General features: G+C 36.2%; 1 protein-coding gene across 7 annotated transcripts in view; it reads right to left on the bottom strand.

The window, feature by feature from the left end:
* Positions 1-13,819, bottom strand: part of ABCA13 (ATP binding cassette subfamily A member 13) — a 181,185-nt gene that overhangs the window by 26,489 nt on the left and 140,877 nt on the right. For all 7 annotated transcript variants that reach the window (XR_003990398.1, XM_030478152.1, XM_030478114.1 and 4 more), the window contains 2 exons: positions 12,877-12,986; positions 4,757-4,907 (listed from right to left, as the gene is read on the bottom strand). Coding sequence is in view for 6 of the 7 variants with exons in the window: in XM_030478152.1 (XP_030334012.1) it covers positions 4,757-4,907; positions 12,877-12,986 (261 nt within the window). In the remaining variant the exon portion in view is untranslated. The remainder of the gene's footprint in view (positions 1-4,756; positions 4,908-12,876; positions 12,987-13,819) is intronic.

The raw sequence follows: 13,819 nt of genomic DNA on the forward strand, positions 1-13,819 counted from the left end.
ACTATACACTTCAAAAATAATTGTTCAAAGTATCAGGTTCTGAGTAAGTGAATGAAGTGTAGTTTGAACATCCTAAATAACAATAATTCATCAATTTCATACCAAACAGGATTCATTCTGCTTCAGAGTAAACTCAGAATTGCTAGATTTCTTACATTAGGAAAGTATATATTTATGGTCAAACTTCTAGGCAAAAACAGTTTTTAGCCATCAGTGTTATAAAACTGCATACAGTGATCATGCTTGGGGTCCAAAAAAAGCAAGCATGCAAAGAATAAATTAATTTACAAATACCCATTTCCGGCAGCTATAGAATACATCCTGTAAGGAAGTCAATGAGATTCCAGTGTCAGTACAAAAATCTTCCTGGACAGTTAACATAAAGAGAAATCATACTGACAACCCAAGATGTGGTCTCTGACAGCCTGATGAAGCTTGTTTTGAGATTTGCAACACAAGTTTTAATGCAAATAAAAGATGTTATTTAATGTGTTAATATTTCATATTTTTTAACAAGCTGTATGCTGTCTTTTGGAACACATTGAGATATTGAAACACGATCTATTAAAGAAATAAAAATAAGAATTAAGAAGATGATGCTATATTAATGTCTAAATAGCCCAAAAGCTCTACTTTAACAGATTTGCAGCAAAAAGAAACTGTCAGAGCATGTTTGGGAAATAAAGTGAAACTGCACATTACATGAACCTTAACATTGATAGCAAATGACCCATTTTTCTCCTCCTTTCCCATTCAGTTAATTACTGTTTTGAAATATTAAGGGCACTCAACTTTATGTCAGGCACTTAATTCCTGCTGATGATGAATCTGCCTAGAAAAGGATTTGATCCTTGAAGTTAGTGCTTCAATAGATAACTTTAGCAGCAGCGCATCCTGTAAGTCACCTGCCTTCTTGACAATTTATCAAAAAACAAAGTGAATGTATGTTTCTTTCCACATCAAACGCTACTCTCTAGAATTTGTGTGTGTATACACGTTAGCGTAAACACTCACCTGGTAAACGTTCGGAGGTAGGCTTGGAGTGCCTTATTATAGGCGGGAGGGAATGAGAAAATAACAGCTTAGATTTCCATACAGATGTTATTCCAAAGCATTCCCAGGCCTGATTTTCTTTACAGGCAACTAAAATGCACGCTTTCTCCAGGCACCAGCCATCCCTGAGTTGAAACACAGCAGCTGTTGTACACTTCACAGCAATGCCACAGTCAGAAAGGCCCACTGACAAAACCATTTATTTTCCTCTGAGATAGCTGCATTTCAGTTTTTGACAAAGGTAAACCAGAGTAGCTAAATATTATTTGCAGGAGCCCTTTGATGCCTTGATTGCAAACATATGGCAACAAAGTCTGCTCTGTAATCTGTTAACAAAAAGTTAAGATAACTGAAAGAACAGTCTCTATATCACAAATGTGAAAATAACACACAGAAGGCTGCTGTAAAAAATAGTCTAAGCCTACACCTAGATCATCTTTGGTGCAGGACAATCAATAAGACTAATATTTATCTTCTCTCAGTTCACCACAGTAACATAACTCATCTCTAAATAACACAGAATCAATTTGATCCACTTGAAGCAGAACTCGTACATGAATTACCACACCACTTGGGGAACTATTCCCTAAACGGTTTTGAGAACTGCCATGGCAGTACCCATTTACTAATTGCCCAGAGAATAGCTGGATCTGAACATAAAGTGGAAGCTCTTATGCGCACCAATTATTCCTAAATACATCTGCATTTGAAATGGGTTTTATGAAAGCCAGATATTTCAGAGTGTGCGCTATTCCCATGTTATCTACAGAGAAACTATAGGAAGGCAGGTTACCTTTGTGGCTGCTCACTAAATACAGACAGGAGACAGCCTTTGCTGCAGTGTTCATTTACCTGTGCACATGCAGAGGGACACCTCTGCACAGCAGGCACAGCACAGAAATCTGTTGGTATGGTCATGCTTCCCACAATCTGGAAAACTTCCCAGGCACATGAGAAAAGTTCAGTGCTGCATGGAACAGTTTTTGTATGAAATCCAGGTCTGTAAGCACACTACATATCTCTCTCTATTCTCAAGGTTCCACATAGCTCGTGGTCCTGCTCCTCATCCTCCAAAACAGTTGCTGCTTGAAGGCTAATTGACCTGAAGGAGTTACAAATCAAGCAATGACAGTGGGATTCATGTGCACAGGCACAGACAGACGCATTCTCCTCTACTACCTGGTGTTGACAGGGCTTGCAGAGAGCGTAAGATTAAAGCATTAAGAGTCCACTGTAATGCATAGATCAGTTCACACGTCTCAAAGCTACTGTCTCCAGTTGTCTGCAGATGAGGTATTACCAATAAGAAGGTGTCTGCCAGTGCCACCTGAACAGCTTTCCCCCACAGCTGTGAGTACTAAAATAGAACAGTAGCTAAGAGTCTGCAGCTCCAGGAGTCAGAAAGGTAGCACAGCACTAAACACCCTACTCGTCTCTCACTTGAAGACACCCCTCTTGGCAAATTCAAGTCAGTTATAAAAGTAAGTCTTCCAGCAAGGCTGAGGCAATTATTTTAACTGTGGGAAAGTCCTTCTTAGCCTACATCATAATCTCATATCTCTACTCCATATCTCTCAGACGAGCACCATCTGCCTGGGTTTATGTGCTTCAGCCTATTCACAAATGGGGAATATGCTTAGTTTATAGTCTGGAGTGAGCTTGCTGACAGTAACACTGTATGTGTATGACCCAAAGTATGCAAGTTAAGAGAGTCCCACAAAATTTAATTAGAATTATCATTCAGGTGCTTCTGATTTTCCATTGTTAGGGTGCCTTAGAAACTGCTTCATTTATAGTACATGGTGTACCATTTGGATATATGTATTAAAGAATATATTGTCTTTTGTTATGAAAAAAAAGCTTAAAAATCATGTTTAGACTTCTTTAAGAGCACTGCTGCATAATTAAACAATCAAATTTTGATTCCTGTTTTAAATTACACTCAAGACCAAAAGCATTCAATAACATCTGTAAGATACATAGGTACTTAACGGCATCCTTTTGAATGACTACAAAGCTCTAGAGAAGATGTTGCCACCTTTGTGTCTATTAAAGTGCTATGATAAGTGCTAGTTATGATAAGCTTTTAGCCCAGCTGTTAGAGAGGAGCTGTCAGTTCATGGAGAAAACAGATAATCAGAGCTGAAGGATTTAATGCAATAACAATTATCCCTTAATATGTCTCTTTTAGATCAAGGGAAACATATTCAAGTTTTCAGTACTTTGCTATCACGGATGAGTTACGAAGAGCAAACAACTGAACAAGAGACTGTATGAATATTTCTAAGCAGACTGCAAGAAATGTACTGTTCAGTCAGTCAGTTAAAAGTCCAGCCAGGCAGGATACTGTCCAAGAGAAGGGTAAAAGACTGGTAAAAAATTTTTATTTCCCGCAGTCTCTCATCCAGAAACACCCAAATGATCAGCTTAACACAGGAAAAATTCAAAATGCTGCCTGTCCTGATGCTATTATTGGAGTATCATGGCAGTTACTTCTGAATACTCAATGTCTCGTTGCAGGAATCATACCTTTTTCTGGAGTAGTACCTAGCTGCTGAGGAAATAAAGCTGCAAAGAATCAAAAGGTGGCCCTCTCAAATACAGACAAGCAGCTGTCTGTAAACCACTCAGTGGACCCTGAGGCAATAGCCAGGAAAATGCTGGATAGGTAGAAAAGACAGATATTTCAGTCACATGCAGTTTTGCTTCTAGAAAAAGGAAAAGGAAAACAGGTGGCATTCTGGACGTTATGACAACAATCCTAGGGCCATAGTAACTGCATGGAACAAATTTATACAGCGAGAATGACAGACACTGTTTTCATACCACATTCCAGTATTCTCATGTTAATAGAGATGCAATTAAGCACAAGAGACTGAGCTGCTCAAGCCCAGGTCAGATGAGAAATTTCCATCTGCAGACACAGAAAAAACCCACATTTTACACTATATCCATTTGGTACTTAAATTTTGGAATTGGCTGGCTGATTGCCTCATTACAGAAAAAGAATAGTTTGCTAGTCAGCACAGCTACATCTGTATCTGTAAATTCAAAACCTTTCAGTGACATTCCCAGATATTGTCATCATCTGTGCTAGGAAGCTCTTAAAGCATTTTCTGACATGGGTTTGGCCTCTTCTCCTTGGACAACCCCAGGCCTTGCATGGTAGCTGGAATATTTTAGGGACTGCTTCTAGCAGGTGGTTTGAGTGCAGCCACTATCTTGTGATGTTTAAGACATTTACTAGTAGTGTGCTGACAGCTGGCACCTCAGTACCCAGATGTTTAGTTTATATAATCATCCAACATTTTTTAATTCTTTCACAGTTAAATCCCATCTCTGAAGAAGAGTTTTTCAGAGGTGTATGATTCAAGCATGTAGTGTTCCTTCCCACTTCTCTAAGTGTGATAATGAAGATGTTGAGCCATTCACAGACTCCTTTAGAGTTGATATATCATTTGAATTGGTGTTGGTTTACTATCCTGAGTGACATTACTGTGTTTTGAACCTGGCATAACAGACCAAAAAAAAAACAAACCCATATTGTTTAAATAAAGTAGTAGTAATGAAAAATCTTATTACTAAAGCTGTTAAGATGAAATATTAGATATTCCCTCACATAAAAAAACAGTACAATTGTCTTACAAACTCCACAGCCCAATCTGGCTTCAGCTCCCCCTGCAAATCTCTTCTGGGAAGGTACCTTATGGATATCATGTTTTGGAATTCCACGCAGTGTGCAGTAATAATAAAGATGCTCCCAGCCTGTTAAAAATTCATCCAAGGCATCTTGCTGTGGACAATAGCCAATGAGAATGCCTTCAGAGCTGGCAGACAATATATCCGTTTCAGACCTGTTTAAAGAAAAAACAAAAACTTGAATGTTGTTTAAAAAACACACAGCCCTGGGTTTCAACCTTGGGATTACAGAGTCTCCCGAACAAAACCACTTACCCTCAAACTCTATAGGTAAAGGAGTTTGGGCCTCTTCACTGTGATTACTTACCATAGTACCCCAAACACACAGTGCACGCTTTTTGTGCCTTCCAGATTAGCACTGCCATCCATGTATCACTATTCTAACAGTGAGTGTATGAAGGTGAACAGATCAATGCAGGAGGACAGATCTATGAGAATTAACTCTTACCAGGTTTGCCTCCCTTACCTCTTTGGTAGATCCTGCTCTAAGGAGACATTTCAAAACCATTCTGCCTGCATCACATTCAATAATGAAGGGGTAATAGTTGAGAGAGAAGGCAATGTTGCTATGTATTCTTTGTGCATCTGTGCACACACATATGAACACATGCATTATCTGAACAACAAGAGTAAAACAAAATGAAGAATATTAATGTCTAGTACATTAAAAGACAATACAGGAAAAAATATAAAATGATCCTGATTTAAGAGACTTTGGCCATCATTTTGTAGCTGCACAGCATTGCTTGAAATTACATTCAGTGCTAAGAAGCAAGCTTGATTGCAAGGGTGTCTCATTACCCATAATGACACTAATCTATCCTATTTATTCCAACATCTAATTCCACATTCAATGATGCTGATTTCCATGTACAGAAAAGACCTGTCAAAATTGAGATACTTAATAAAAAATCTGAGCTTTGAAAGAAAAAGGGTTGTAAAAGGTTCTGAGTAACAGAATGGTTTTCCCCTTAGTGGTTTTCTACGTTTCTGGTTAAATAACTAAATATACGATTAATCATTTAGACACAAAGTAAATATATTAAATGCAGGATCTACAAATAGTAGTACTAGTGAAAATATAAATATGTATCTCCTGTTGACAAGATTCAGGAGTCTGGAGAGAAAAAGAAAATACAAATTCTGCATTTTACATAATCAACCACAGCATCAAAATATATTTTAATGCTATCAAAAGATAAGTTAACATGATTATGATGAACCTTGCTGGGGACTAATTAGAATTGTCCTCTGCTCATAATGGCAAAGATATAAAATTTTAGCATTTTTGTAGGTTCGGGTGGTGCCAAGGAAGTTAACTGCCTGTAGACATCTCTCTAGACAAAGACTTAGCAAAAAAGAAAATGGGTAATACAGGAAAGGAGTTAACAAAGTGTACTTCCTCAGTAATTTACATCCACTAATCGGTTATTTGAAGTAATGTGAATACAGAATTTTACCAGCTCAGTCTCCAGCCATACCTAAATCAAATCAAATTGGTTTTTTAAGGTTATCTTTACTATAAAATATGGATTTATTAATGTTGATCTTTTTGCATAACCTGTCAGAAGCAATGGATTCCTTATTTAATGAACACTAACACAGTGAAACACCATCCACAGTGAAACGCGATCTAGATTCTGCCGTACACAGAGAGATGTGCCTGAAGTTTGTTTTGCTAGGAAGATTCAGGCATAATAACAAGGTTTCCTTTTAGTGAAGCTGCTGTCTTTGAAGAACAAATCACACTCAGGGGTAATTTCAGGGATATTTACTCAGCATGAAGCCTGTAGCTGACCCTGTAGCTGGATAGAAACATCTAGTCTGGAATGGGTCCATACCAGGAAGAACAAAAAATAAGTATGCATGGCTGCAAAAAATAACAGACATCTAACGCTCTTTAGCTAGAACTATATTAGACAGGAAATGAAAACACTGTGTCCCCAGTCCTAATTGTACAGATATGATTTTAGTGTTGTGTCTCCACTAGAGCACACAGCCTTAGATGAAAAATATCCCACTCACTGACCTTTAGCTTTCATAAAGGAAAAGTACAGTGAGAATAGATCATTTAATATTCTTCCTCAATTTGGTCCTTATCTTGCAACTGCATCCATTAGTGCTGACCTTGAACACTTAAAGAGTTCCCATTAATAAGGAGATTCTAATGTATTCATTAAAGAACTCATGCACCTATTTTTTTTCCATCTCTGTTTCTGTCAAAGCAGAAAAAAATCTGACCAGAAGAAAAAAAAAAAAAAAAAAAGCCATATGAGGATTCTGGTCTTTTATTGAGACATTTTTGGTATGTATAGTGCAATGCCCAGTCTTCCCTCAGCAATATCACTGAGTAGATTTCCAAATCAAAAAGCTGGAAATCATCCTTTAGTTTTGTTTATCCAGGTCCTAAGCTTTTTCTGAATACTGAAGGAATAGATGAAAGAAAAAACACAGCTTAATTCTTAATGATATTAAATATCTTTCAACAGAAAACTGCCCTTATCCCTGGAAATTGATTTTCCTTGAAATTCAGTTAATCTCTCAGATTTCATTTTCATGGGTCTAAATGAAATGAACGTTTCAAGTAGTGATGGCATGGTACCAGAAAGCCTTTTCACTAAATGATATACTGTAAATGCTTTTCTCTAAATGATATACTGTAAATGTTTTTTCCTTTTTTAAAAAATTCTGATGCCGTTCATTAAACCAATTATAATCCTCTTCCCCCTTAACAAACATCTTCATATATGATGTTACCAGAATCAAATTGGAAATATAGGGGGTTTAATATTTTCCAAAATACAGATTAGCATGCAGGAAAATGATGATTTTTTTTTTTTTCTCAAGAAAAAAGAAAAACAAATGTTTGTTTTCTGCACGTTTATTATTATGCTAGCATTTCTCATTAGGTCATTCATATAAAAACCAGAACATACAGGAATTAAAAAATCAGGTTTTTTTATAAACAAAGAGAGAAAGAACAATGTATATACACATCTGAAGGAGGGTGTCAAGGGGATGGGGACAGACTTTTCTTGGTGTTGCCAGGCAATAGAACATGCCAGGCAACAGGCAGAAACTAAAGCACAGGAAGTTCAACCTGAACATGAGGAAGAACTTCTTTATTATGCGGATGCCTGAATGTTATAATAGGTTGCCTAGAGAGGTTGAATATCTCCAGGGAAGGAGACTGTACAAGAGCCATCTGGACGTAATCTTGAGTAATGTACTCTAAGTGACACTGCTTGATCAGGAACATTGGGCTAGATGACCTCTGGTAGGCCCAACCTTAACCATTCTGTAAAATAAGTAGATATTCCAATCCCTCTCAGCCTTTTTGTCCATAGTATAAAAATGTTATCTTTAAATGTTATCTTTAAATTCTGTTAAGAAGTTTGGTTTCATACCCTGATAAAGTTAAGACATAGAACTAACATGGAACACAAGTTTTCTCCTTCCTAGTGAAGACTTCACTTTTAGACTACATTGTTATGCTCAGTCACTACTTTCAATTGTTATTTATTTTTGCCTTTAAGATGGAACAGCCGAAACAGATGAAACCAACAGAACATGTCCAGAAAACTTTATATATTGAACAAAATTTTAAAGTTGCAAAACTACATTTCTAGTACTCTTTCAGAAAAGATCAATAAAGTGTATGGCAACCTCAAGAAAAATAGCACAGTCTAGCATTTGAAGCATGGAAGATATTGTATTCCATCCCTTTCTAAGTGCTTTGGTCTCCATTTATACAGTGAGATATTTTGTTGCAAATAATCCTGGAGGATTCCATAAGTTTGGAGTGTTCATCTTACAGTTTTGTACTATTAATGAAAGAAACTTGCCAGACTTGCAAGATACTGAGGATAATAAACTAAACCTTGAGTGAATAAAGTTTTTGATTCAAAGTTGCTCCTCCATTAATCATTTTAAGGCCTTTTACATTGATCCGTTTCTTTTGTGCGTTGAAAGAAACCCTTGAAATCTGATTACAGCCCTGAAAGCTATATTTAGGTGGCATGAGGCACTCCTGTCAGAAAGCCTTTGCTAGCTCTAAAAAGAAACCAAAACACTGGAACAAGTGAGAATGATTTTGGATAAAAGCTGTTGACCTCTAGTTTCCAGAAGGATAGACTGGTTATTGCAGAGACTAGATATGGTTCTTATTTATTACAGTGGTTACCAGCAACATAGCTTATAGGTAACTGTGGGCTGATCTTCAAAGGTACACCTCAGTTTCAAGCTTGCAGAGACAACTTAGTACTCTCAATATCAGCCTTATGATTGTTTACGGAAAAATTGTTTCACTATTGACTCCACTGTGCACTTCGTTTCACTTTTGTATGCTTTTTCTGCAGTTTTTGAATGCAGTTAAAATAAAGGCAGTGATATATATGGTTCATACAATGGCTTCTGTAAAGAGATAAATTCCATTAATTAGTCAAAATGAAATATAAATGTACAAATTGCAAAAGCAGTTAGGCATTCCATTGTACTCTTAAAAACAGACTCAATTCAGTGCATACTAATGCTCAATTAACATTATAAAAAAAAATCAAGCTTAAAATTTAATTAGTGTAACTACGCTATAGTTACATTATATTATATATATTATATATTATATTATGCATATGTATTATATTATATTATGCAATATATATAATATATATTGTATATTATATTATGCATTATAACTATGCTATAGTTATAATTAAACTAATTATACCTATATACCTATATACAGTGTAACAGCTATCTCAGCCATTGTATTGATGTAAATTTATTCTGCCTTTCAAGTAAAGCTATTTGAATTACATTTTTAATTATTTATCAAGCTGAATATCATACCTATCAAAAGAGTTCAAATTCTAGCTATAAAGAGATATTTCAATTTCCCCTCTTCAGAGAGCAGTTCTTTGGTCCTATGACTTTGTAATCCAACAGCTGAGATGATTGACACTTAATGAAAACAGGATGGGAGGCTGCTGTCATGGAGGATCTCTCTGTGCATAAAGAGGATGGAAATTCTTGGGAAATAAATTAATTACACGAAGATGACTGCCAAGTGCTTCAGGCCTCAGTTAGGCAATTTATAAACAAAATGACACCCTGCTTATCTATTTCTTCTTCTACGCACCCCACAACAAGTGGGGCTTTGGTCTAAGTATGAGCTTAAGGTCAACTCTATTTAGCAAACTACAACAGTAAAGACTGCAAAATACAGAGTGCCAAAAAGGCACACAAATGACTAGTCACGTTATTCATTATTTTACATTGATCTTGACATGACGATTGGAAGGATTTTGACACTCTCTCTTCCAAGTTGTGTTTAGCCCTCCTCATTTGAGGGAGGATTTATGACATAGAGTCACTGAAGAAAGTTCAGACACAAATATGGAAAGAGAAAGAATACAAAGACTAGCTAATGTACACTCAAAAAACAAACAAAGAGGAAAAGATACACACTATCTGCTGATACATCAGCCCAGAAGAGATTCAAAGACTATGAGGACTCGCTTGTTCTCCTTTGTTTTACCACTTTGTTAAGTGTCATCTTTTTTTAGTACATACCTTACATCTTCAAGCTATTTTACAGAAAAAAATAACAGAAAAAATGTTTACAGTTTTACACACTATCTTTCATTTAGCCAGCTCATGCACTGGTGACAATTTAGTTATGACAGTAAAGCTAAGCATAAGCTAATTTGAGTCCCTTTGTACTCTTAAAGAGGAACAGCTGTGTTACAGAGAACACAAAAAAACCCTTCTAAATATCAAGCAGACCATACAGTTAACTATTATACATATTTAATCTTGACAACTCCTTTGCATGGATGTTGTTCAAAAGCCAGTTACAGTGTTCTAATGTCTTATAGCACCATACTTCATAAATACAAGTAAGCAAATTTTATTAAAATAGTCTCCTTTCTAGTCATTTTACTTTCTGTTTTTAATATTTCTGCCTTTCATGAAAGGGACTGCTGGTACTTCAGTATAAGTATTTTATTTTCACATCTTCCAAAGTAACTTTCAATGCTGCTTCTTATCACTCTTAAATTGGGGTTGCAAATATCCCTAACGTGGAGATGCTCTCTACATGATAATTATTTTTATGTTTTATTTGGACAGATATGTCATCGATAATGGCAAAATTAATGAGGTACACAAAATAGTAAAAAAAGGTAAAGTCTCTCCTGCAGCTGCCACTTAGAAGTACATTTTTCTTATCTTCTTTGAGAGTCTAACAGGAGTTCCCTGAACCCAACTTGATTATCAATGTGTGAGGTTCTTTCTATATAACCCCATGCACTTCCAGGATGTGTTAGTTTTAACTTCCCAAAATTCTACTTTGCAATTCAACATGCACTTTTGAAAAAGCTCGTCTTCCATTTCTAGTCCCCATGTTGTCCAAAGGTGCAAAAGCGCCTTGTAAAATCCAAGGCTGCTTTCAGTGCACTTGTCTCACAGAGACACTTCTGACTTAATTTTAAATTTAGTGAAACGATTACAATAGTAATCATGAAAATGTAGTTGTGGTTTTGTCTGGGAGTTTTTGGAAGGGTTTTGGGTTGGTTTTTTTTTTTGGAAACCAAGAACTTTCAAGCATAGTTATGTAAAGAAACAGGAACTGTTATGAATTAAGCATTTTCTGCATGGAACTATATCAGTAAGGTTCTCCAATATTTATTTTATTATTTTGTATACTCATTTCATTATTTGATCATGAAGAATGCATCAGGAAGGATCCATCAGATTATCGTATCCTGTCCTTACAGGGTCACAAGGGACAAAATTCATGTTCTTTCCGGTCAAACCCAACAGAGTTGTGATCTACATTTAAGCAGCTGCCCAAATTATTCATCAGGAGTCACTATCAAAGCTAATGTCTGAATGGAAAATGCTTCATAACATACATTTTAAACAAAGAAATCTAGTTCTGCTGACCAGAAAATGGTTCGCAGCTGTGACCAGCAGCTGCTTTCTTCAGCTGACTCTCCTCCTTTCCTCTGCCAGGAATACCAAGCTTTTGAGCACAATACTGGAGTAAGGAGAAGACTTACTAGGAAATTCCCCTTCCTTCATTTATCTCTGGTGTAAATATAAACCAATTCACTTCAAAGTCCCTAGGATGAGTAACTTTAGTCATTCCTCAACTGTTGAGGGGTTCTCCAGACCTGTTATGGTTATAATATCATCTATGGAAGAGTCAATGAATTTGGCCTTTAGTGATTTTCAGTATTTGAGCAACACAATGCACCATGATCTGCTTAACAGTAGTTGCCAAAATACAAAGCAAGGAAAAAAGTCAGGAATGACATAAACATTTTCTCCCAGCCTTTAAGCTGTTTGTTTCCTCAAGTTTAGCTACTGTATAACTGAAGCTGTTGCTTGAGGTTGCCTTCTCAAGTTAGTGATAAATTTTAAGAACTTGGGGATATGGGTTTTACACTCAATTCAACCACTTCGAACACATAAAAATCCCTAACCTGGATTGACACCACCATAATGCAGGGTGATAATTTAAATGCAAATCTCTAAGAACTAAGAACTTTACTTCCCCTCCAATTTTGCTAGGAAAAATGCTAAAGGTCAGTTGCACCTAACCCAGAAAGTCCATTATTCACTTATCACTCCATCAAAATCAGCCTCAATACCACCAACACTACCTCCTATATTTACAGAGCATATTGATCAAGTAATCAGTTAATGAGTTTGAAGGACATGAGTGTCAGAAAACATTTTAAAATTATCCACTTGAAGCACTGCTCATCAGCCTAAGCGTGGAAAGCTTTCAGTGCAGCACTGATGTGAGGGACACATGTCCATGCATCTGGACATACTGTATGTTAAGATTTTGTTAGAATTTTTAAAAGTTGTGTGTTAAGACTTCCTAGAGCCTACTCTTTTGCTTCCAGACAAGTTTATTCTTAATTAACAGAGCTGTCAAATGGAATTAAATAATGCTAAAATGCTTTCCTGCAGAGACTTAATAGCAATAAAGCAATATACATTTAAAAGAGAACAGGTCCTTAGAGTACAGTATAAAGGACTGAAGACGAAAAGATTCCTTGATCATTGATATTATCAATTAGCACTATTCTGATCAAACCCTGTGCTATTTACCCTGTAGGAGTCCTGATAACAGCACGTCCTGCAGATGGGATGATATCTCCAGTCAGCATCTTAAATGTTGTGCTTTTCCCAGCTCCATTTGTTCCCAGGAGTCCAAAACACTAACAGAGATCAAAAAAAAAAAAAAAAAAAAAAAAAAAAAAAGAGCAAAAGCAATTGATCTGCTATGCTGAAAGAAATAAGTAATACTTGCTCTTCAACAGTTTCTCCTCTTTTCATATTTCTTACCATAAGTCTGTAAGACGCTGTACATAGATATACTGTATCTGCAAATTCCCTTTCCCAGGGAAAATGAGTTTTCAAAAAAAAAAAAAAAAACCAACACTCATATATAGAAAAATTTGATTACCCTCTAATTCCTAAAAGTGACTTATTTAGGATTCTAGTCCTCCACTTAAAACCCTGCCCAGTAACTAAATGCATTATTTATCCGTATTATTAGTTCTAGATTTGAACCTGCCCAGACTACCAGTCCATAGAGTCAGTATTTCTCAGTTTCTCATGAGTGGCTTCACTCTGTACAAGTGAATGAACACCAGACAATCAAGACACAAACTGACTCTGAACAGTTATTTTAGGCCCCTAGCTGCAAAGAATACATGTTTAAGCTAGGACAGGATCATATTAAGTCTACATATAGCACTTCATAACTTTCAAAATATTCATTTTATAAACTTTCTTATTGATAAATAGGCTCTAAAAAAAAATAACATCCTCCTGGTTACTCCAGTTACCTAACAACTGATCTCTAACTGGCAGGATGTGACTGGACCTAGGCTACGTGGCACCAATATCTCATGTCTTCCAATTTGCTATTAGCAACCAAGAAAAGTCTTTTTCGTATTAGTATTTCTGAAATAAATATCTGCAATTCTCAAAAACATCAAAATCATAAAAAAAAAAACCAAACCAAAACCAAAAAACCGCTACCCAA

Source organism: Strigops habroptila, chromosome 1 (genome assembly GCF_004027225.2).
Source record: "Strigops habroptila isolate Jane chromosome 1, bStrHab1.2.pri, whole genome shotgun sequence".
Taxonomy (NCBI): Eukaryota; Metazoa; Chordata; class Aves; order Psittaciformes; family Psittacidae; genus Strigops; species Strigops habroptila.